The sequence below is a fragment of the Idiotropiscis lumnitzeri genome, chromosome 2 (assembly GCF_059441095.1).
Source record: "Idiotropiscis lumnitzeri isolate Australia: NSW breed Sydney's pygmy pipehorse chromosome 2, RoL_Ilum_1.0, whole genome shotgun sequence".
Taxonomy (NCBI): Eukaryota; Metazoa; Chordata; class Actinopteri; order Syngnathiformes; family Syngnathidae; genus Idiotropiscis; species Idiotropiscis lumnitzeri.
Window position 1 is genome coordinate 24489374 of NC_142392.1, and position 24714 is coordinate 24514087.

General features: G+C 41.1%; 3 protein-coding genes across 3 annotated transcripts in view; 1 reads left to right on the plus strand and 2 right to left on the minus strand.

Moving 5' to 3' along the window:
• The window catches only part of LOC148342055 (uncharacterized), a 458829-nt gene that overhangs the window by 49663 nt on the left and 384452 nt on the right, over positions 1 to 24714 (plus strand). The window lies entirely within an intron of this gene.
• The window catches only part of LOC148342057 (uncharacterized), a 219647-nt gene that overhangs the window by 10547 nt on the left and 184386 nt on the right, over positions 1 to 24714 (minus strand). The window lies entirely within an intron of this gene.
• On the minus strand, positions 896 to 23913 carry LOC148342059 (uncharacterized). The gene is made up of 6 exons (XM_088284324.1): positions 23896 to 23913; positions 23548 to 23620; positions 21309 to 23057; positions 3892 to 5499; positions 3341 to 3741; positions 896 to 955 (listed from the first exon to the last, which is right to left on the minus strand). Exons 1-6 carry the CDS (start codon positions 23911 to 23913, stop codon positions 896 to 898), a joined length of 3909 nt encoding a protein of 1302 aa, XP_088140450.1.

The following is a 24714-nucleotide window of genomic DNA, read 5'->3' on the forward strand; positions in this document are numbered from 1 at the left end:
ACTCCTTCTACACACACTTTTTATGTTTGTTTTTTACGTCACGTGATCCTCCGTTGCTACCACAACTCGTCCTGAAAAAGTAATGTTTGTAACAAGACTTACTGCTTTCTCCCTTTTTGTCATGATCCGCGTCGGACATGACCGGGGTTTTGTTATTGTTTTCATGTTCATGCGGTTTTGTTATTGTTTTCTTCACCTCCCGGCCATGTGCACTTGTTATTGTGTTGATCTGCTGAGTAGGGGCGTTTCACCTCAGCACCTCGCCCTCACCAGCCACGCACCTGTTCCCCGTCAGCTCACACACCTGATGCCCATCCGCACTCCTAATGACTGGACTATATAAACACCTCATCCCAACAACTCAGTGTCGGAACATTGCCCCTGCTACGCCTGCCCTATGCAATTGCTGCCGCACTTTCCGGACTTCCACGACCACGGTTGTTCCTGTCAAGTTCATGCTCTTGTTCACGTCCTCGTTCCCGTCACGCCCCTCAGCGTTTTGCCCCCGGCTTATGTTCCTCGTCTTCCTTTTCTGTTAGTCACGTTTTGGTTGCGTCCTTGTTATTTTTCATCCTGCCACGTTTGTTTGTCCACGCCCCGTTGTTTGTCCTCGTTAGATTTATTTAATAAACTCCCTTAGTTTACCCTTCTCCTGCTTCCTCGCTCTTTGGGTCCACCCACCTCTTCGCCGAACGGCGAAACCTGACACTTTTTTTTCTTCCTTCTGCTCAACACGTTCATGCTTTTTGTGCATAATTTTCTTTTCCATTTTACAAGTTGGACAACTAAAATGACCGTATTTTCGCAGTCATAAGGCGCACTTTAAAGTCGCAATTTTTTTCCGAAACAAACAAAGCGCCTTGTCAGGCGATACGCTCATTAAATGGACAAAGTATCACTCACGACCATCAGCTCTTGTCATCAACGGGCTGTTGCGAGTGCATGTTAGCACATCCTGCTGGGCAAAGAGTGAGTTGTCCATGCTTACAATTGACCGTGACAAATACACTATATTCTTGATTTTTTTTTAAACCACAATGGCCGAAGGAGGGAAAAGTGTGGGTTTAATTTCAGATCCACTTGCAAGGACATTTTCAAGTCGGACCTTTCAAGAGAAGCTATATCGTCCAACACTCACTCAGTGGTGCGGGAGTGTGTTTCTGGATATTATTTGTCCAGCCGTGGTGTCATAAATGATGATATTTTGATGTGGATTCATTCAAGTAGGACGAAGTAGGAATTCCCTGAAGGCTCAGGTGTGAAATGCACTGAAGTAACTTAAAAAGTAAAAGTAAAAAAATTATGATTGTTTAAGAATGTGCAAGAAAGAACTCAATCTGATCGAAATTTTGTGCTTTGACAAATGTTGAAAATAATGATATTTTCCAGGAGGTATTTATTTCTTTGTTGTTTATTCTTTCAATTCTATACTTATTTCAATATTTGAGTATTATTTTTCTTTCAATATGTAGTATATTTTGTCTTTGAAGTGTGGGTTCTTGCTGCCTTCCGGAGAGGCAGCCGAGCAAGGCTGGATTGGTGATGGAAAAGAACTGGTTCGAAAAAGATTTTATTCTCGTCACATGCTGATGTCAAAAGAAGTCTCCCCAAAAACGTGTGCGTGTGTGCGCTCCGTGCACGTGCGAGCCCCCTCTCAGACATTCCCTTCTTATAGGGAATGCCTAAATTGGACATGAATATCTAATTTTCCCTTGTTGCATATGCATTCCCATCACGCTAGTCTTCGGGATTTCCCTCCAAAAGTCCCCCAGAGGGAGAGCAGATGCGTCTCCCCGTTGATACGACCAGTCTACTCGTGACCACCTTAAATTACTTCCATACCCTGGAAGGTCACTGACCTGGCGAGAGAATTGCCCCCACCATAAACAATGCTCAGGCCTATTTTCTCTCAGGGCAGTATCTGGTTACATCGGAACTTCAGAACCAAGACTGGTCACTTCTGTGAGCTCCAGTCCCTTCATAGTTTCATAAAGAGAGTTACTTCCCATATGTAGATTTGGCCATTTTAAAATACACAACTTTTTAAAAATGTATTTCAATGTAGATTTAAGCTTGCTTATACAATACTACAATATTTATTCAATTATTTTAATGTGAAATTATATAAATATTAATTTAAACCTTTTTATTTCACTCTTGAATATTTCTGAACAAATTTGTTCATTTGAATATGTATGCAATTTAAATTATTCCATCCATCCAGCCATTTTCTGCCGCTCATCTGGGGTCGGGTAGTTGAATTAATTTAATACGTAAGTATTTTTTATAATTCAATATTTATTTCAAGGACTCTTCTCAATTAGTTCAATATTTATAAAATGTTTCTATATTTATTAATTGCATTAAGTCTGTATGCCGTTGCCAATTTTACATTTTAATATTTCCCGATTTCATTATATAAGCAATCCAAAGTATAAAAAATATTATAGAGCATGAACAAAAATATTTGGTATATTTTACAAAATTATATTTTTTCCGAAGTGAGATTCTGCTTAGCAATTCACCCCAAACACTTGATAGAGCTCAACCTAGAAAGAGGTTTTAGCAAGTCAGATATTTATTCAGAAAGCGAAATATTAAATTTATGTGAGGGGATATTTGAAGAGTTTGAGTTTTGTTCAATGGACCATACATATACGAGCCACCCAAACACAACGAGAAAACCAGCGCTGACTCCAGTTGCCATCAGATTGCCAACTCCTGACATACCAAAACCTTGAAGAGAAACTGAGACTATTTGCGTTTCTCTTTCTGGTTCTTTTTTTAGTTCCAACTTCGAGATCTGTTTTTCACCTTTTCACACAACGTAATGAAGGCCAGTTGAGCAAGTGGAACACGTGATTTTATTGATGATTGTGGAAGGCAATGATTTCATAAGCACAGTTTCTTCTCACACCTTTTCCATTAAGTACGATTAAAAAGACAACTGAAAAGCATAATGTTAACAAATGTTGTTCTAGGCAAAGGAAATTAATTTCATTTATAATGTTTGATATGAAAACAAAAAAAACGATCATCATCACTCAGACACAATGGTTCTTCTGGCACTGATCACATTGGCTTTAAGTCAATAAAAGAGCTTTGAAAAATTAAATTTTTCATATTTTATTCAAAATCAAAATTTACATCTTACCACAAAGAGTCAGTTCCTTCAGTTTTTTTTGTCTTTTTTTAAGCTTCACGGATCGCATCAATTCTCGCCAGCACAATCGTGTCTCTCAGCTTCCGGTTTCGTGGCAAATTTTTTAGAACAAACGCTGCAACTGAATGGCTTGTCTCCATTGTGTGTTCTTGTGTGGCTTCGTAAACTTGACCTTACAGAGAAGCCTTTGCCACAAACTGAGCAAGAAAAAGGTTTTTCTCCAGTGTGTGTTCTTGTGTGACAAGTTAAATTTGACTTTACAGAGAAGCGTCTTCCACAAACTGAGCAGGAAAAAGGTTTTTCTCCACTGTGCGTTCTTGTGTGGATTGTTAAACTTGAATTTTTAGAGAAGCTTTTACCACAAACTGAGCAAGAAAAAGGGTTTTCTCCACTGTGTGTTCTTGTGTGACAAGTTAAATTTGACTTTTCAGAGAAGCGTCTACCACAAACTGAGCAGGAAAAAGGTTTTTCTCCACTGTGCGTTCTTGTGTGGATTGTTAAACTTGAATTTTGAGAGAAGCTTTTACCACAAACTGAGCAAGTAAAAGGTTTTTCTCCAGTGTGTGTTCTTGCATGTTCTGTTAAATTTGACTTTTGAGAGAAGCATTTTCCACAAACTGAGCAAGAAAAAGGGTTTTCTCCACTATGTATTCTTGTGTGACTTGTTAAAGTTGACTTAAAAGAGAAGATTTTGCCACAAACTGAGCAAGAAAAAGGTTTTTCTCCACTATGTGTTGCTGTGTGTTTTCTTAAATTAGACTTTCCAGAGAAGCTTTTGCCACAAACTGAGCAGGAAAAAGGTTTTTCCCCAGTGTGTGTTGTTGTGTGGATTGTTAAATGATAATTTTGGGAGAAACTCTTGCCACAAACTGAGCAAGAAAAAGGTTTTTCTCCAGTGTGTGTTCTTGTGTGACAAGTTAAATTTGACTTTACAGAGAAGCGTCTTCCACAAACTGAGCAGGTAAAAGGTTTTTCTCCACTGTGCGTTCTTGTGTGGATTGTTAAACTTGAATTTTTAGAGAAGCTTTGACCACAAACTGAGCAAGAAAAAGGGTTTTCTCCAGTGTGTGTTCTTGTGTGACAAGTTAAATTTGACTTTTCAGAGAAGCGTCTACCACAAACTGAGCAGGAAAAAGGTTTTTCTCCACTGTGCGTTCTTGTGTGGATTGTTAAACTTGAATTTTGAGAGAAGCTTTTACCACAAACTGAGCAAGTAAAAGGTTTTTCTCCAGTGTGTGTTCTTGCGTGTTCTGTTAAATTTGCCTTTTGAGAGAAGCATTTTCCACAAACTGAGCAAGAAAAAGGTTTTTCTCCACTATGTATTCTTGTGTGACTTGTTAAATTTGACTTAAAAGAGAAGCTTTTGCCACAAACTGAGCAAGAAAAAGGTTTTTCTCCACTATGTGTTGCTGTGTGTTTTCTTAAATTAGACTTTCCAGAGAAGCTTTTGCCACAAACTGAGCAGGAAAAAGGGTTTTCTCCAGTGTGTGTTGTTGTGTGGATTGTTAAATGGGAATTTTGTGAGAAACTCTTGCCACAAACCGAGCAAGAAAAAGGTTTTTCTCCAGTGTGTGTTCTTGTGTGACAAGTTAAATTTGACTTTACAGAGAAGCGTCTTCCACAAACTGAGCAGGAAAAAGGTTTTTCTCCACTGTGCATTCTTGTGTGGATTGTTAAACTTGAATTTTGAGAGAAGCTTTTACCACAAACTGAGCAAGAAAAAGGGTTTTCTCCAGTGTGTGTTCTTGTGTGACAAGTTAAATTTGACTTTTCAGAGAAGCGTCTACCACAAACTGAGCAGGAAAAAGGTTTTTCTCCACTGTGCTTTCTTGTGTGGATTTTTAAACTTGAATTTTGAGAGAAGCTTTTACCACAAACTGAGCAAGTAAAAGGTTTTTCTCCAGTGTGTGTTCTTGCGTGCTCTATTAAATTTGCCTTTTGAGAGAAGCATTTTCCACAAACTGAGCAGGAAAAAGGGTTTTCGCCACTATGTATTCTTGTGTGACTTGTTAAATTTGACTTAAAAGAGAAGCTTTTGCCACAAACTGAGCAAGAAAAAGGTTTTTCTCCACTGTGCGTTCTTGTGTGGATTGTTAAATAAAACTTTCGAGAGAAGCTTTTGCCACAAACTGAGCAGGAAAAAGGTTTTTCACCACTGTGTGTTTTTCTGTGCCCTTTTAAAGACAGCTTTGAAGTGAATGAGTCAGTGTGACATGCCCTTTCACCTTTGGCTTGCCCATCATCATCATCATCATCATTAGTATCATCATGGTCATGAGCGTCTGATAATGTGTCCTCATTATGTGCTTGTGATGGCCCCCAGTGGTCTTCATCACCTTCTGTTGTCACGTGATGACTTGATCTGCTGCTTGTAGGCTCCGCCCCTCTCTTGTCCTCACTCTCATCCTTGTTTTCATCGTCAGTCTTTATAGGGAGAACGTTCACTGGTGACTTGTTGATCTGCTCCCCCTCCTCCTCCTTTTTGATGTGAGTCAAGTCTGGCTCCTCTTTCACAGAACGGAGACCGTTTTCACTGACGTCTGGAGAAAGACAAATTTGGTTTGGTCAAGTCAAAGCTCATGCGGCGACTTTGTCTTATATTGTTTTTACCGTGCTACCTTGACTTGTGCCTGCCGCACACGGAGCAATGCGTGCGACCTCAACTTGGACTCGACCATGGGGGCATTTCACAAAATTACGTCCTACGATGTAAACCTCCTTTTAGCAGCACAACAGTGATAAACGAGCATTTAAAAAGGAAGCACGCTGCGGCTGATGCCCGATTTCATTCCTGACATAGTCACAGACGTTTCTGGAATATGTATTCTAATTCAACTAAGATACACAAAAATATTTTTTTAGAGTTCACTGAATTATTTTGGAACTGCAATGATGCTTAACAGCCATAGGGTGTCAGTAATGAGTAACAAAGAAACACAAGACCTCCCACTGATACATCATCATTGTCATTTGCATAAATTATCAAGAACTTTGAGTTGCGGGGAGATGCAAACCACCTGGGCCACAGGAACTTTATTACCAGGAACTAAATGTTCCTGGACTTGTTTGTAGAAAAGGGGGTTGTGACGGTCTCCCTTTTTAAGCCCATAGTAAGCCAAAGATGCAGATGCATTCCAATGTGCATTCTTGTGTGGATTGTAAAACTTGAATTTTGAGACAAGCTTTTACCACAAACTGAGCAAGAAAAAGGGTTTTCTTGCCCATTATCATCATCATTGTCATGAGCGTCTGATAATGTGTCCTCACTGTGTGCTTGTGATGGCCCCCAGTGGTCTTCATCACCTTTTGTTTTCACGTGATGACTTGAACTGCTGCTTGGAGTCTCCGCCCCTCTGTTGTCCTCACGCTCATCCTTGTTTTCATCTTCAGTCTTTATCGGGAGAACGTTCACTGATGACTTGTTGATCTCCTCCTCCTCCTCCTCCTTTTTGATGTGAGTCAAGTCTGGCTCCTCTTTCACAGAACGGAGATCGTTTTCACTGACGTCTGCAGGACACAAAAAGACAAACACACATTTAATTTGGTCAAGTCAAAGCTCAGGCGGCGACTTTGTCTTATATTGTTTCTACCGTGCTACCTTGACTTGTGCCTGCCGCACACGGAGCAATGCGTGCGACCCCGATTTGGACCGGACCATGGGGGCATTTCACAAAGTTACGTCCTACGATGTAAACCTCCCTTTAGCAGCACAACAGTGATAAACGAGCATTTAAAAAGGAAGCACGTTGCGGCTGATGCCCGATTTAATTCCTGACATGGTCACAGACGTTTCTGGAAGCGAGCTGAAGTTAGCACACACAGGCTATTGTGTGCGTCTGATGGAACACCTGTTGTGGGACCCCAACATATTGATGCAGACCACTGGGGGCCATCGCAACATAATGTCATTGATAGAATAGGAATCCTTCAAGTGAAATATGTTTATAAGTTTTTCATTTTGCATTTAGAGATAGTTTCATCGTGGGTACTTTTTGCTTCCATTCTAATCTGTATGCCTAAAAGAATTAAAGGGGCCCTGGTAGGGCTGGACGATATGACCTAAAATCAATATCGCGATTAATTGAGCAATTTTACCTCAATAACGATAAATGCACGATAAATTCCCCGTGGACTAAAATCAAAATAAATGCAGGAAATGCATACTGACTGTTTTTTTTATTGACCAACTGGTACACATTACTTTCAATGAAAAATAAATGTCCAAAAATCCTTTGTATAAACATTCGAAATAGCTTGCTTTGCATGACTTGAACAATGTCACAAAGAAAAAGGGTACCTCTTGCAAAATCTTTTTCTGCAATTAGCTTGCGCCAAGATGCTGTCATGGTGCAAATAATGCCAAACAAAAAAATGGTAAATAAAATGAAAGAAAATGTCAATGCAAGACAAATAAACAAGTGTGCATCATCGGGGAAAATGTGCCGTCTCGAGTACTCTGGTGCGCAGTCGCCACTTGTCATCTATGTAATGCACAGTTAGGCTCAATCAGGGATCCATGTTGCGACCCGACCACAAGTCGGATGTAGATGCAAAATGCTTGACATGTCTAAGCTTCCGGCCCGATGTTGTCCATATCGGGAAATATGGCTTCCATGGAGCGTTTAAATCCTGTGCGCGCCACTGGAACTAGAGGAGCTTTATCTTTAGCTATGTGCTAGGCTATTGCGTCCTCCTCTGAGACGTTCTCTCGTATGGTGTTGCCTCCGTTATGGGCTGTTGTCACTTGTCGAACCTTGCTTCTCACTTTGAACTTTCAGCACAGCATGGTTGTGTTGTGGGTGGTGAAAAAGCTTCTGGATGTGAATCGCCAGCTACGACAGCGACGTCTGTTTTCTTTCGGGATCAGGCGGGTGGAGTCACGTGACTAGAGGCGCTGTAGCGGTTTTAAAGGGGCATGAACATTGCCGCAGACAGAAAAGGCTTTTCTTTTTTTTAAACACCGAATTTACATGGGCAAAATGATTTCGGTCATAGTAATAAATTTCGGTAACGGTAAATGTTCGGTTTATCGCCCAGCCCTAGGCCCTGGCATCATAGTCGCTATTTATTGCATGATTTATGTTTGTTTTTTTTCCCAAACTGACATTTAGCCTGCTAGTACGTTCCAACATTCCCCCTTTTTTTTTTTTATAAAATTTTTGTTTCTAAATAAATTTTAAAACAAAATTACGTGTGAAGAATCAAAATCCCTACACATAAATTAAGCAACAACACTTTCCCTCTGACTTTCCCCAAACAACTTAATGTTGTGATGCATATTTTTAACGATAGAAAGTCATTCTTTACAAAGCAAATGAGAGTAAAACGTGTACAAACCTGCTTTGTGTAGCACAACACGAGGCTGCTCGCAACCTTCGCCCAGAAGGAAAAGATGTTGCTCGTTCTCTTCTTTTATTCCACAAAGTTCCTCTTTGTTCTTGGGTGTTGTTCTTTCACACATTTTCAAATGATAATTCCAAAAAATCCGCCCTTGATCTCTGCTTGGCGATGAGTCATGTGCATCTTTTCGTTAGCGGCTAGCTAGCTAACAAGCTAAGCTAACTACGCCGAAAAGCATCAACGCGCGAAGATGAGGTTATCGGCACACAAAGACTTAATGAATTATATCGTGGTACTTTAGAGTAGCACTGGACATTCTGTGAGAAAATTACAGTCAGTTCCACACTAAATCAGAAGAATTTAGCAGTGGGTGTTTTTGTTCCGGTGTGGACGGGTCGGTGGATGTGGTCGAGGTCCTTCGGAAGCTGCGCGCTTGCTAATGACGTCATGCTTTAAGCACGTATTTTTCAAATATATTTCTTTGCCTCTGTGTTTGTTTTTACCCCTGGCTGTTCTATTTCAATATATATTTTATATAATATTTTAAATCGGTTGATAAAAAAAAAACAACAAAATAACTAAATTAACGCCACATTGGCGAGTCGGCTCCTACGTCACTTCCGCCGATGCCTCGAGAAGCCGCTGCTGCAACAGCAGTGGGACGTTTACGTTTCTCCTACCGAACGAAGCAACAATGCTGTGGTTCACTCGGGCTGCAAGATTGTATGAATATAATGTCTGCATATACTAGCAGTGCCTCTCAATTATTTCACGCCCACCCCTTCCAAGAAGAAAAAGATTCGCGCCCCACCACCACCAATTTTTTTCTGTCTTTGTATATTGATGTTAGATTGTCAATAAAATATCCATAAACTAAGCTAAATTGATAAGAAATATAATTTTGAGAACTATTATTGTGAGGATCTCGAAACTCGGTACTCTGTTTTGCAAATATTGATGAGATGATAAATATTTACTCATAGTTTTTTGTATCAACTTTATTGACATTTGCAAACCAAACACAGTTATTAATACGTACATAATATAGAAAAGACAAAAAGAAGAGCCAGGGGGATTTTAAACAAAAATTCTTTGTAAATAACATAAAGCAACAGCTTTAGTATGTTTACGATACGTTTTTTAAAAAAACAATTTTATGGTTACTATACGTTTTTTTTTAATGGTTACTGTAATGTTCCGTCTTCTATCTTAAGAAGTCACGCTGGTACAGTGATGCTGCAGGCTTGTGTCTCTTTATTTATTGACTTGCATTCTCGTCTATGTGCAGACACACGAGTTCGTCTGGTAACCAAAACACACATCGGGCAATACTGCCAACTAGTGGCCAATGATATAACGGCTATTATTACATCTCCCTTTCAAACGTTAATCAATGCCTATGCCTTTTTTTTAATAAACCTTTTTTATTTTATAATTATTATTATAATAATTTTGTTTTGTTCGCAATTATTTTCACTTCTTTTCAATATCTACCCATTTTTTTTTCTGACAACAAGCAGCTCTACAACAATTTTAGCAACAATAACACAACATTAAACATTTTCAATCAGCCTGTCCGGTTGTCGTCTAACTCTTGTTGATCTTCGAAGAGGTTCAGTCATCCCAGAAGTTGCTGGTGGTTGAGGTCTGTGCTTCTTCGATGTATCCGCCTGCTTTGCAGCCTCAGCCTAATCAGAAGATTTCTCACAGTCCTCGGGAACCTTCAGCAAACTCCTCCTGTTCCTCCTCACTCTTTGTCCATCCTTTGTTTCCACAATGTAAGATCTCGGTTCGGCTTCGCTGAGGACAGTCGCTTTTCTGTCCCAACAATTAGGTCCCTCAATCCTTACAGTGTCTTTCTCAGAAAGAGGTTCCAGATGTTTTGTCGCTCTGTCATATGCAATTTTCTGTTTGAGTTTGAGCATTCTCTTCTTTTCAATCCAAATGTTGTGGTCATGTCCTTGTGGTATTTGTGGAAGCGTGGTGCGAACTGCGAAGCTTACGGCACATGAGTAGGTCAGCAGGCGAAGAAGCTCCCCACTCCAGAGGTGCAGCTCTGTCACTCAATAGGGCAAGGTAAGGATCAGATGCATCATCCTTGGCCTTCCTTAGCAGTCTCTTGATGATTTGCACTCCCTTCTCAGCCTGGCCATTTGCCTGTGGGTATAAAGGGCTTGAAGTGATGATGTGAGCCTCAGCCTCCTCCGCCGTAACGCAGTCCTTGATGTCACTGTTAGGGTGCGGCGCTCGGGATAACGCATCAGCAAGCACTATGTATTTTCCAGGCGTGTATATTAGCTCAAAATCATAGCGCTGCAATGTCATCATCATGCGTTGAATTCTGGGCGTCATGTCATTGAGATTTTTCTTCCTAATTGAAATCAGTGGCTTATGATCAGTCTCTGCTATGAACGTGGGCAGTCCATAAACATACGTGTGCAATTTGCCACATCCAAACACTAAACCCAGTGACTCCTTTTCGATCTGAGCAGAGCGTTTTTCAGTCTCTGACATTGACCTGGATGCATAGGCAACAGGTTGCCATGTGTTTCTCGCCTTTTGCAGCAGTACGGCACCTAGCCCATCTTTCGACGCATCCGTGGAAATTTTGGTTGGTTTTGATGGATCAAAGTAGGCAAGGACTGGCTCAGCTGTCACAGTTCTCTTTAGATCTTGCCATTCTTCGTCATGTTTTGTTGTCCACTCAGAGACTACGTTGTGATGCAGCAGCAAACTTAGGGACTTTGTTCTTGAAGAGAGGTTTGGAATGAACTTGCCCAGGAAATTTATCATCCCCATTGCTCGCAGAAGTCCTTTTTTTTTCGGTTGGAGCTGGCATGTCCAGTATTGCTTGCACTTTGGTTCTGTCTGGCACCACTCCATCTGCTGTGTCAATTCTGTAACTCCAAACAGACATTTCAGAAATCAGAAATCCCTTTATTGACATTGTACTCAAGTGTGCAACGAGATGAGAGATTTCTCTCGTTTTAGTTTAAGTCCATTCATTTTAACTCTTTGTAGCAGTTTCTCAAGTCTCTCATTGTGTTCTTGTTCTGTGTTCCCCCACACAACCAAATCATCAATGTATACACGGGTTCCTTCCAGACCTTCTATGATTGACTCCGTAGCTCTGTGAAAGATCTCAGGCGCAGACTTTATGCCAAATGGCAGTCTCAGAAAACAGAAACGCCCAAATGGTGTGTTGAAGGTGGTGTACCTGCAGCTTTCGGTGTCCAGCTTCAGCGGCCAAAATCCATGCGTTGCATCTAATTTGCTAAAGTACTTAGCACCTGCCATGTCACTCAGGATTTCTTCATGCTTGGGAATTTGATAATGTTCTCTTATCATGTTTTCATTCAGATCTTTGGGGTCGAGGCAAACACGTAACTCTGGGAAGTTCCTCTTTTCAACACACGTGATGGAATTTACCCAGTCGGTGGGTTCTTCCACTTTCTCTATGACTCCGATCGGTGTCATTCTGCTCAGTTCCTTTTTTAATCTCTCTTTGAGAGGGGCTGGAACTCTTCTTGGGGCATGTACTACAGGTTTAGCATCTTCCTTGAGCTGTATTTTGTAAGTGTAAGGTAGCGTACCTTGTCCTTTGAAGACAGAAAAGTATTTGTTCACTATACTCTTACTACCTTCACTCTGCAACACTTTGTTGTTCTTATTGACATCCTTGCTGGTGATTTGGTAAATTCTTTTTACCAATCCAAGATCTTCAGATGTCCTGTCTCCAAGGATTGACTCCAGTCCACTTGGCACAATTGTGAACGTTAATTTGTGTTGTCTTCCCTTTGCTGTCACTTTTAGCCTACAACATCCCTTTGTTTTTATTGACTGATTGTTGTAGGTTTTCAATTTCACGGGCTTGTCTGTGACTCTTTCCGGTTGTGGTTTCAAGTCTTTTTCATTAATTTTGTTTGCTTTTGCTCATGTGTCAATTTTAGAAGCAAATAGTGTCCCATTGACAAGCAGTGGTGCAATCCATTTATCTTCTTTTACTGCATTAACAGCTTGCTCTGGGTCTCCTCCAGTTTGTTGTTGCACATCGCTTTCGTCATATGACACGATTTTGATGAAAAAAGTGTCACTTAGGTCATTACTATCATCTGTGTCTTCCTGCACGGTGTGCACTTTCTTCTTGGTGTTGCACATCTTAGCATAGTGATTTTGCTTTTTACACTTAGCACATGTTCTCCCAAATGCAGGACACCGTTTTGGCTCGTGCATTTCTCCACACTTTTTACAGCTGAATGGAGCTTGATCATTTTCATTGTTTTTGGTCTTTTTCTTGAATCGCAGTTTACCTTTGCTCGTCACTGCCTTCACGGACTCTGTTTTTTCATAAGATGGCGCTGCTTGGAAAGTTAGCACGTGCTGCTTTGCTAGCTCGTTAGGTTGGCAAGTCTTTATTGCACTTTCCAATGTTGGGTCGGCTTCCCTCAACAGTGTCTCTCTTAGTTTCTTTTCGTTCGTCCCGAACACAATCTGATCCCTTATCATTGAGTTTTTCAGATCACCAAAGTTACAAGACTTAGCTTTAATTTTGAGATCCGTGGGGAAATTGTCAAAGGACTCACCGGGCTGTTGGAGTCTTGAAGGAAACACGTATCTCTCATAAGTTCCGTTTTTCTTAGCTAGACAGTGTTCATCAAATTTTTGTAGGACCTTTTCATACTTGTCTTTATCTTCGGGTTCATTGAATACCTCGATGGCCTCTGCTCCGGCATTGGTTCGCAAAAGGGCTATTTTTCTTTCGTCCGTTCTGTTTCCGACTCCCACGGCAGCAAGGGAGAGCTGGAATTGTTGCTTGAAAGCCGTACATAATTTCAACAGGAGGTGCTACTGTCAGACCCAAAGTGTATCCTCAACCTGAGCTTCATTCTGTCTTAACTGGGGCCGGTCTGTCATCACTACCAGCAGGTGTACAACGTGAAACTATTCCAACAATACAGAGTGACCAAGCTTCACCAACAACCTGATCGTTTGCTTACAGCACTGGAGAAGCAAAATGAAATAACATCTTCACTTTTCAAACAATTACTTTTGCTGTTACCCAAACGAGATTTGCAAGTTTTTGATGGAGATCCATTACAATACCTAAGTTTCATAAGAGCCTTTGAACACAACATCGAAGAAAGAACTCCTAATCACAAGGACTGTTTGTACTACCTCGAGCAATATACCAGAGGCCAGTCCCTGGATCTGGTCCGAAGCTGTCAGCATCTGCCACCTTCTCGTGGATTAATTAAAGCGAAGGCTTTGCTACAAGAACATTTTGGAGATCCGTTTAAAGTAGCTTCTGCATACATGGACAAGGTACTTTCATGGCCTTTGATAAAGGGAGAAAATCTCAAGGCGATGCAGGCCTACAGTTTATTGCTTCGTGAATGCTGTAATTCAATGGGAGATTCTGTAGGTGACCTAAACGTGCCCACCAATATGCAAATTATGGTTAAAAAACTGCCTTACAAGCTTAGAGATAAGTGGAGAAGTGTGGTCTGCCATCTGCAAGAAACGTACCATCGCAGAGCCACATTTCATGACATTGTGGAGTTTGTGGAGAAGCAAGTTAAGATTGCAAGTGATCCTCTCTTTGGAGATATACAAGATTTGCCTGCAACAGGAAAAAGAGTTTAGAGCTGGGACATTTCGGACTGGTACGAAAGCTAAAGGGAGTAGCTTTGCCACTACAATAGCACCTGTGGAAAAGAAAATGGAGCCTGTAAATAAAATGGAGAAGAACTTACCTGTAAAGGCATGCTTGTTTTGTGGAGCTGGACATTCTTAGGATGTTTGCCTTCTATTGGATAAAAAGACGCAAGTTGAAAAGATGTCTTTTTTGAAGGAAAAAGGAATGTGCTTTGGTTGTTTGTGCATTGGGCACAGAAGCAGAGAATGCAAAAGACGTTTGGTGTGTCGAGTATGCAATAAGAAGCACCCTACGTTGTTGCAGATTTATTCCCAAACGAAGCAAATAAGTTCAACACAGGCCGATGTTGATTTAGAAAGTGTCAGAGACGGTGCTGTGGTGTCAATTCAGTCCAGTGGCTTGACTGGGACCAGTAAACAGGACTATGTGTTATCAATACTACCCGTCCAGGTGAAATCCAAAAGAGGTAACAAAACTTTGTCTTCTGTTGGGTACAGAGGCGCGCAGAACTGTGTTGAGAGGGCTTTTGTACTAGATCTCCTGTGAGGAATAAATCGGCTCCTGTGTGAAGTTGCCGGCTTCCTAGTCGTCTTTCTCTCAAAACGAGCACGCATAATTGTTGGATGAATGTCGGTCATGTTTGGTTAATCATTAATGGAGTCAGATAATTAATTCGAATAATTTGGTAAAAGTTATGCTACAGTCTTAGAGTTAAATTCCAACAGCACCAAGAGAACAAAAATAATGTACTTGCTTATGAGGAAAGGTGAACAAATTCAAAATCTTTGACTTAAACAAACTTGTGAAACATTAATGTCTATTCAAGACATGAGAGAGGCAATTAACCTTGAACGCATTTCCCCAAACAACTTAATGTTGTGATGCATATTTTTAACGATAGAAAGTCGTTCTCTACAAAGCAAATGAGAGTAGACGTGTACAAACCTGCTTCGTGTAGCACAACACGAGGCTGCTTGCAACCTTCGTCCAGCAGTTGAAGATGTTGCTCGTTCTCTTCTTTTATTCCACAAAGTTCCTCTTTGTACTTGGGTGTCGTTCTTGCACACATTTTCAAACGCCAATCCCAACAAATCCGCACTTGATCTCTGCTTGGCGATAACTCGTGAGCTTCTCTTTGTTCGACGAGACGAATTAAAGATGGCGTCGATTTTTAAAGTAGCGCTGAATGGATTTCCTGCGTGAAAACTGCAGTCTGTTCCGCACGAAATCCGAAGAACAGGACACACCCCGCTGTGATATGATTGGCTGCTGGCCATGTGGAGCACTGTCACCGCTCACCGACAGATGTCGCCATTTGCGATGCAAATCATTGTTATCTTTTTCTAAACATTGGAAAAACGTACGATTTGAAAAAAGAAAAAACGAAAGATTTAAACCGTATGCATTTGACCAAACATTTTAGTTCCCAAATATGAACTTTACAGATGTATTGAATTTTACTTTTGTTGCTGGCTTTGTTAAAACATGCCACCATGCCGTCGGCTGGACAGTATTCCAAATGTATTTCCTTATTATTAACAGTTGACATGATAAAGTGATACTTTATGTCAACATGTTTGCACCTTTGCCTCTTTACAGGGTTTTTCGCCAGCGACGTTGTTGCGAATTTTAAATTAAAATACGTCACTGTTTCATTATCTAAATATCTAAATATTAGAGTGTTAAAAATGATTTTAGTGTTGATATAAGCACTGAAATATTTCATTATTCGTCTCAGTATTCATTAAACTACGCCTATTCACTATTATTTCAAGATTCATTCAACTGTTTTAGTAATAATTTAGTATTCAATGTTTAATCGTTTCTTTTTAAATATTCGTGTCAATATTTTGTTCAATCTTAATGTTATGGAAAACTATTTAGCAAGTAAGGTTTTTGTTATTTATTGTGGCCACCTGCTTTTGAGAAAGTGCCTTTCGCTTCTTGTACAACACGACTTTGACTGATAAGCATGCTCAATGCAGAAAAAATATCTCTGTTTTAAGATTCCACTGTCAAATAAATCTTCATCTTCCTGTGTGCATCAGTATCTTCCCAGCACTTCTCCCACTGAGATCACTCTGCAGACTGACCCAAAAGACAATTTATTTTCCAGACTATCTCATTGATCTTCCCTTACTGCTGAAAATTCCACAACAATTTGGGGTTAGACGTGGGATAGCTGAAGATCCGCCGGTGAAATTCAGGACGCTGGCGGGTGACCTCCGGGGTTCAATTCAGACAGCAGCAGCAACGAACTGCGTGATGCGGATCATCTCCTTCGGGGTGACAAATGCTGACTCCAGTCGCCATCAAGCTGCCAACTCCTGACATTCCAAAACCTTTGAGAGAAACTGAGACTACTTGCGTTTCTCTTTCTGGTTCTTTTTATAGTTCAACTTCTTGTTCAGTTTTTCAGCTTTTCACACAGTGTAATGAAGGCCAGTTGAGCAAGTGGAACAAGTGATTTTATTGATGATTGTGGAAGATACAGATTTCATAAGCACCGTTTCATCTCACACCTTTTCCATTAGGTACGATTAAAAAGACAACTGAAAAGCATAACGTTAAAAAATGTTGTTCCAGGAAAAGGTAATTAATTTCATTGATAATGTTTGATATAAAAACAAAACAACTCATCATCACTCAGAGACAATGGTTATTCTGGCACTGATCACATTGGCTTAATGTCAATAAAAAAAACTTTTCAAAATTAAATTTTTCATATTTTATTCAAAATCACATTTACATCTTACCACAAAGAGTCAATTCCTTCCGGTTTTTTTTTTAAGCTTCAAGGATTGCTGCAATTCTCACCAGCACAATTGTGACTCTCAGCACCCTGTTTAGTGAAGAATTTTTTAGCACAAACACTGCAACTGAATGGCTTTTCGCCACCGTGTGTTCTTCTATGATTTGTTAAAGTTGATTTTTGAGTGAAACCTTTCCTACAAACTGAGCAGGAAAAAGGTTTTTCACCACTGTGTATTCTTTTATGTTTTGTTAAAGTTGACTTTCCAGAGAAGCTTTTGCCACAAACTGAGCATGAAAAGGGTTTTTCTCCACTGTGTGTTGTTGTGTGTTCTATTAAATTAAACTTTCCAGAGAAGCTTTTGCCACAAACTGAGCAGGAAAAAGGCTTTTCTCCACTGTGTCTTCTTAAGTGGCTTGTTAAATTATACTTTTGAGAGAAGCATTTTCCACAAACTGAGCAGGAAAAAGGTTTTTCTCCACTATGTATTTTTGTGTGTTTTATTAAATGCGACTTACGATAGAAATTATTTCCACAAATTGAGCAGGAAAAAGGTTTTTCACCACTGTGTGTTCTTGTATGTTCTGTTAATCGTGACTTTTGAGAGAAACTTTTCCTACAAACTGAGCAGGAAAAAGGTTTTTCTCCACTGTGTATTGTTGTGTGTTTTCTTAAATATGACTTTAAAGAAAAGCTTTTGCCACAAACTGAGCAGGAAAAAGGTTTTTCTCCACTGTGTGTTCTTGTGTGTTCTGTTAAATGTGACTTATGAGAGAAACTTTTTCCGCAAACTGAGCAGGAAAAATGTTTTTCTCCACTGTGTATTGTTGTGTGTTTTATTAAATATGACTTTAAAGAAAAGCTTTTGCCACAAACCAAGCATGAAAAAGGCTTCTCTCCACTGTGTGTTCTTGTGTGCCTTGTAAATTGTGCCTTTTGTGAGAAGCTTTTGCGACAAAATGAGCATGAAAATGTTTTTTCTCCACTGTGTGTTCTTGTGTGGGGTTTTAAAGACAACTTTGAAGTTAATGAATCAGTGTGACGTGCCCTTTCACCTTTGGCTTGCCCATCATCGTCATCATCATCATCATCATCGTCATGAGCGTCTGATAATGTGTCCTCATTATGTGCTTGTGATGGCCCCCAGTGGTCTTCATCACCTTCTGTTGTCACGTGATGACTTGAACTGCTGCTTGTAGGCTCCGCCCCTCTGTTGTCCTCACTCACATCCTTGTTTTCATCTTCAGTCTTTATAGGGAGAACGTTCACTGGTGACTTGTTGATCTCCTCCTCCTCCTCCTCCTCTTTGATGTGAGTCAAGTCTGGCTCCTCTTTCACAGAACAGAGATCATGTTGTCTGACGTCTGCAGGACACAAAAAGACTAATTTGGTTTGGCCAAGTCAAAGGTCAGGCGGCGACTTTGTCTTATATTGTTTCTACCATGCTACCTTGACTTGTGCCCGCCGCACACGGAGCAATGCGTGCGACCCCAACTTGGACCGGACCACGGGGACACTTCACAAAATTCCGTCCTACGATGTAAACCTCCTTTCGCAGCACAACGGTGATAAACGAGCATTTAAAAAGGAAGCATGTTGCGGCTGATGCCCGATTTCATTCCGGACATAGTCACAGACGTTACTGGAAGCGAGCTGAAGTTAGCACACACAGGCTTTTGTGTGCGTCTGATGGAACACCTGTTGTGGGACCCTAACATCTTGATGGGGGCCATCGCAACATTATGTCATTGATGGAATAGAAATCCTTCAAGTGAAATATCTTTACAAGTTTTTCATTTTGCATTCAGAGACACAGTGGAACCTCGGTTCTCGAACGACTCTGAGGTCGAACAAATCGGAGTTTGAACAAAAAAAAGAGAAATTCTTGCTTCGCAGTTCAAACAAACCTCGGAGTTCGAACGCCGGTACGACGCGTGAATGCGCACGCGAGGGTGGGATGCTGAGCGGCGTACGGGTGTAGATCGCTCTCTCTCTCTCTTCGTGACCAACTGTTGTCGCGTGCGGACGTGCTGCGTTTTGCTCTCGCGTTTTATAGAGGTGTACGAAGTGTTTTAGCCCCTAATCATGCCTCCAAAGAAAGTCAGTGCAAGCAGCAAAGGAATGGTTTCGGTGTTCGAACAATTCGCTTTTCGAATAGGGTTCTGGAACGGATTATGGTCGAGAACCGAGGTTCCACTGTAGTTTCATCGTGGGTACTTTTTGGTTCCATTATAATCTGGATACCTGAAAGAATTAAAGGGGCCCTGGTAGAACAGGGGGTTGTGACATTCTCCCTTTTTAAACCCATAGTAAGCCAAAGATGCAGATGCATTCCTTGCAGCATGCGCTTGTTCACTGATGAGATCCGTGCAACCCTGGATGGATGCATTAAATGTATTTTAAATGTTTGGATGAGGTGAAACTATGCACATGTGCACAAAACTGTGCAGGGCCACCCGAGGTTCATTGACCGAGCCAGTAAAATTTTCATAAATAAGACCAATACGTACTTGATTTATTAAAAATCGTAATCCTTTGTGTTATATCCACGAAAATTCATCAACCGCCATTGATCATTTTGCCCCAGTGTGTATAGTTTTTAGAGTCAGATTGAATCATTCCAGAAGGAATTGCTTGAACAAGATTTGTCAAAGAAGTTTTCAAAAACGAGACACGCCTGCACAAATAAATCACCCAACCAAGATTGTCTTTGTCACTTGCGAGGAGCAGTCCGGCAAAGAGAAAAGCTTTCCCGCTCCTGTGCGGCGTTTTATTAAAGCACAGCAAAGCAAATTTGTATATGACAACCCATAAAGAATGGAAAAACATGAACACTTTGACTTGATCACACCCGTCCACACTCTTCCTGTTGTTCGAACGGTTTCAGTTTACAACACAATGTTTGGGTCACAATTCTGTTAAATGCGAGCTAAACGGTTTCCTGTCAAACACGGTTCAAGGCGTGCATCTGTTTTTGTGGCTTCCTGCAAAACTGCCAGCATAGACACAACTCTGTTACCGCTGAACTTACGTTTTCCTGTTTAAGAGGTCCATGTTTTTGTGACCTTCTATTAACCTGTGTGGTATATTTAGTTGTTGATGTGTGGGTCTGGCTCAGCTTCCCTCCGCACAGGTCGCCGATCATGACAGAATTGGTGATGGTAAGAACCTCTCTGACACAGCCATTTTGGTTCGAAAGAGATTTTATTCTCGTCACATGCTGATGTCAAAAGAAGTCTCCCCAAAAAAGAGAAAAGGGAAAGGGTGTCCCCTCACGTTCCTTCTTATCGGGAATGGCCACACCGGACATGAATGTCTAACTTTACCTTGTTGCATATGCATTCTCATTGTACTAGTCTTCGATTTTGCCCTCAAAGCTCCCTACGGCGAGAGCAGATGTGGTTGCTCTTTGAAGTGGCCTTCTGGTGCCATCTTGACTGCTTCTATCACCTTGAGTGCTCCACACCTAGAGCTGGTCAAGCCTTTTGTCCTCCTGGACACTATCTCGTTCACATTGGAATTTCAAAACCAAAACTGGTCACTTCTTTAGTCTCCAATCCCCTCATCGTTAAAGAGAATTACTAAAATGTTCATAAAAGTGAATAAAAAAATACACTACATATTTCCCCCCTCGAGGCAATCTTGTCCTGGTAAAGCAAAAACGACACCAGCATGTCACCAAAAATCCCATTCCAACCTTTTATATGAATCCATTGTCTAAAATTTGGGAAACCTAATTGACTAAAACCTAAATCATGCTCAAGGCATGCTACATAAGGGTAGTATAGCATGCCCTCCGAACCAAGGATGAGACTTTACTGATGATTTTGTGGTTTATTTTTGAGCAAGATGTATCCATAACCGTGTAACCTTAAAACCGAATCACCGTAAGAGCTGAAACACAGTTCAAAACATATGCTTACAATTAGCTGACATATTTCACATTCAACACGTAATATTTACAAACACAAAATACTTATATCCATCGTTTACACACCTTTTGCCTCTTCGGAGGGGGTGCTAGAAAAATAAACGTCCGTTTTCTGAGGCTTCATATGAAACTTTTTGCCGTACTCTTCGTCAATTCACCTTAAGTGTGAACAATACTAAACAGGAAGTTCACATTCAAAATAAAAGCACATAGCTTAAACCGGAAGTAGAACCTTTCAATGCAAATTTCAAATGAAAATAAAATACAATAAACAAAATCACCACTGCTGTCCACAAAATATTAATATGGTTAGTTACACTCCCACCATAATTATGAGTCTAAGTGTGCATTAACAACTGTAACAAATAATTTTTAACAACTAATTAACACTTCTAGTCATGAGCTTGTAAACATTCCAATAACAAAACTAACTTTTGCACAGGGCGCTCTACAATAGAAGGCCTACTAGTGCGTTGAACTTTGTCATTCAGTTTCTTATCTCCAAAGGAGATTTTCACTCTTCTCACAAGTCCGTCTTTGCCACCGACAGTCTCCAAGACTCTGGCAAGTCTCCACTCGCCTCTGGGTAACTGTTCATCAACATCCAACACAACATCGCCTACTATGAGATTCCTCTTCGGAGTGTGCCAGCGCTGCCTGGCGATGATGTTGTGCAGATTCTCGCGTCTCCACCGGCACCAGAATTGTTCAGCCAAAAACTGAACACGACGCCATCTCTTTGCGCTATACAGGTCCTCCTGTGGGAACACTCCGGGAGGGGGCAGTGCTGCCCGTTTTTGTTGTTTCCTGCCCGCTGTAGTGACAAAAGATCCAAAACAGTCCATGCCGCAGTATGTGAAGGGTGTAGATGGCTCTATTCGTTCAGCAGGTAAGTCGCTCATTCTCTGGCCCTCTGGAGCTCTGCAAAGTCTGCGACAGATGACACATTGGCGGATAAAAGAAGCAACTGTTCTGCTCATGCCAGGGATCCAGTGGCCACTGGGTCTGATTTGATTGCTGGTGAAGCCTTTTCCTTGTTTTACTTCTTCACGACAGTGAGCTATTATAAGCTTGGTCACACGTTGTTCCTTTGGAATCACTATAGGGTGCTTGAAAGAATCTTTGATAGGTGACAGTCTCCCTCCCACCTTGAGTAGACCGGCTGCATCCACGAATGGATCAAGGTGGTACCTTTCCTGCAAGATGCTTTTGCCGTTGAGCACATATGGCGCCAAGAAGCCTAGTGTGTCAAAGATGGATGCAACAGTAGACAAAAATTGTGTTGCTGTTTGGTCTTTATATTCTTCAATACTCCACAGAACGGCCAAGGTTCTTTCTTGTGTCATGTCTTTAAATGTCAGGTCCTTTGTTGTTGTCTCTACAGAACATTCGGAAGGAGGAAAACTCTGTAGAAGAGCATGAGTGTTCAAGATGAATTCATGCAGACGAAGCCCTCCTTGTTTGCATATTTCCGTGGCCTCTCGTGCAAGTTGTATTGCCTTTTCAACAGTGTCCGTGTTGCCGTTTTTCCAACAAAGGAAACGCAGGTAGTCTCTATCACACTTGTGGCCATGAAACTGGTGGAACATCTCTATATCCCACATCAGAGCAATAGGATGTTGCCTGAATCGCAGTAAGATGCCTGTTTGATTGTTTATTAGGTCTGGCCCTTGAAGAAGATGATCGTTCAAACTTGTTCCCATGGGTCTAGCAGAACAATCAAACACAACACGTAGTTTAGTGGGCTTTTTGGGGTGATAAATCACGTGATGGGGGATGTACCATTGCTCACCATGCTTCTCGTCGTTCTGAACTTCTTCGACATCACCTCTTTCAATGATGTCTTTCATGTATGCAATGTAGTCATTTTTGTATTTTTCGTCTTTGTTGAATTTTCGCTTCAAGTGTGAAAGTCTGATTTCAGCAAGTTTTCTGTTGTCAGGTAAGTGAGGTCTTTGTTTGAATGCGAGAGGCATCTCACAGTGTCCTTGTTCATTTTTCCTTATTCCTTCTTCTAGCTGGTTCAGAAACATGAGATCCTCTTGTGAAACTGTTTTGTCACTTGCTTTACAGTCCTTGAAATCTGTCTCTGGCACTTTAATTACATCCATGGGAGTTACTTGAGGTAGTTCTTTTATAGTAACTCTGTGGCACAAACTGGATTCAGTTTCCTTGGGCAATGTGGTGGAGCCACCAACAATACTCCACCCGAGATCTGTGCGGATTGCATATGGTTCATTGACTTCTCCTAGGAGAACTTGTTTTGGAGCTAAACTTCTAGGACAATTGAATCCGATGAGGAGTCCAGCATCACAATTCAAGAGAGGTGGTAATTTGTCCGAAATTTCTGTAAGGTGTGGCCATTTTCTTGCTGTGTCACAAGTGGGTATATTTTCATAATTAATTGGAATGGAGTCCTTTGTGAATGAGGGGGGAAGGTCAATGCGAATGTCTGAGTTATAACTTCTCACACACAGGCCAGATACTTTGTGACTCTTGACAATAGAGTTGACACCAAGCATGGTAGTTAACTTTAACTTTACAGGGTGAGTGACTGCTTGTAACTGGTTGCTTAACTCTTCACTGACAAATGTACTATCACTTTGTGTGTCTAATAGCGCGTACGCTAACTTTTCTTCGAATGGATTCTGGACCGTGGACACCCATACTGGAACTATCATGGATGTGTTATTTGAATGACCCACCTTCGTTACGTTGAGAGCAGTGGCGGCAGTTGTGTCGTTCGGGGTGTCGCCTGGAGCATCGTTTGGAGTGATGCTAAGAGGGGATGAAGGCCTTTCTCGTGCCTGGTGATTTTCATTGTGCACAGAAGTTGGATGCCTTCCCTTGCAGATGTCACAAATCTGGCGATGGCGACAATCTTTGACATTATGGCCCGCCTTCAAGCATCCATAGCACAGTTTATTTTCCTTGATATATATGCGCTTCTCTTCATGGGGCTTATTTGCGAAGCTTGGGCACTTTGACAACTGGTGTTGTTCATCCTTGCAGAGCATGCAAGGTGCCTTCGGTTTTGTGCTGGTAGTCCTTGCCTTGTCGTTGTGTACCATGGTTTGCATTGCAAATGCTTGAATTGATTTATTTGGTTTAGAGTTGTTTGTATGACTTTTCTCAAAGGATGAGCTACATGATTGAAGGGCATATGAAGAAGTGACAGGGTTACATGCGATCTCAGCCTCAACAGCTATGAACTGTGCAAAGTCCATGAAAGAAGGAAAATCTTTGCCTTCCATAAGTGTAACTGTGACCTGTCGATTCCAACGAGCTGCCAACCACTCTGGAATTTTATGCAACAGTTTTTGATTCTCCTCACAGTCATTTAGTATTCCGAGACCCTTCACATGTGGTGTGGCTTGTAGACATGCATTTAAAAAGTCTGAAAATGTCCTTAACCCTTCTGCATCCTTTGAACTTATCTTGGGCCATTTTGCTAATTTGTCTCTAAAAGCCTTTTGAATAGTAAAAGGTTGTCCATAACGTTGGTCAAGCTTTTGCCATGCATCCTTGTATGCGTCTTCATCACTGCGATAAAATGTGCCTTCAAGACAATTTTGTGCTGAGCCTGAGACGTATCCCTTTAGCAAATGAAGTTTCTCAGCTGGTGAAATGCCTTTGCAGTCTATAAGTGAAACGAATGAAGCCTTCCATTCAATGTAGGTGATTGGATCGCCATTAAACACCGTGGGCATCGGCACTGGGATTCTGTTTATTGCTATGCTGTCTTGGATAGCCTGAGCCAGCTGGGAAATGTCTGTAGGAGGAGCCTGTTTGGGAAATTGGGGACCTTGATAAGTCACATTGGCATGTCTCGGGATAGACGGTTTGTTTTGCGACGTGAATGGGCAAAATGA

What these genes read in the sequence shown, in the direction of transcription:
- LOC148342059 (XM_088284324.1), bottom strand. An exon ending in AAAACACACAGCAACACATA is followed by an intron (nt 3,742 to 3,891) that starts GTGGAGAAAAAC and finishes CAAATTTAACAG; the next exon opens with AACATGCAAGAACACACACT. An exon ending in TTTGTGGCAAAGGCTTCTCT is followed by an intron (nt 956 to 3,340) that starts GTAAGGTCAAGT and finishes TTTGCCCAGCAG; the next exon opens with GATGTGCTAACATGCACTCG.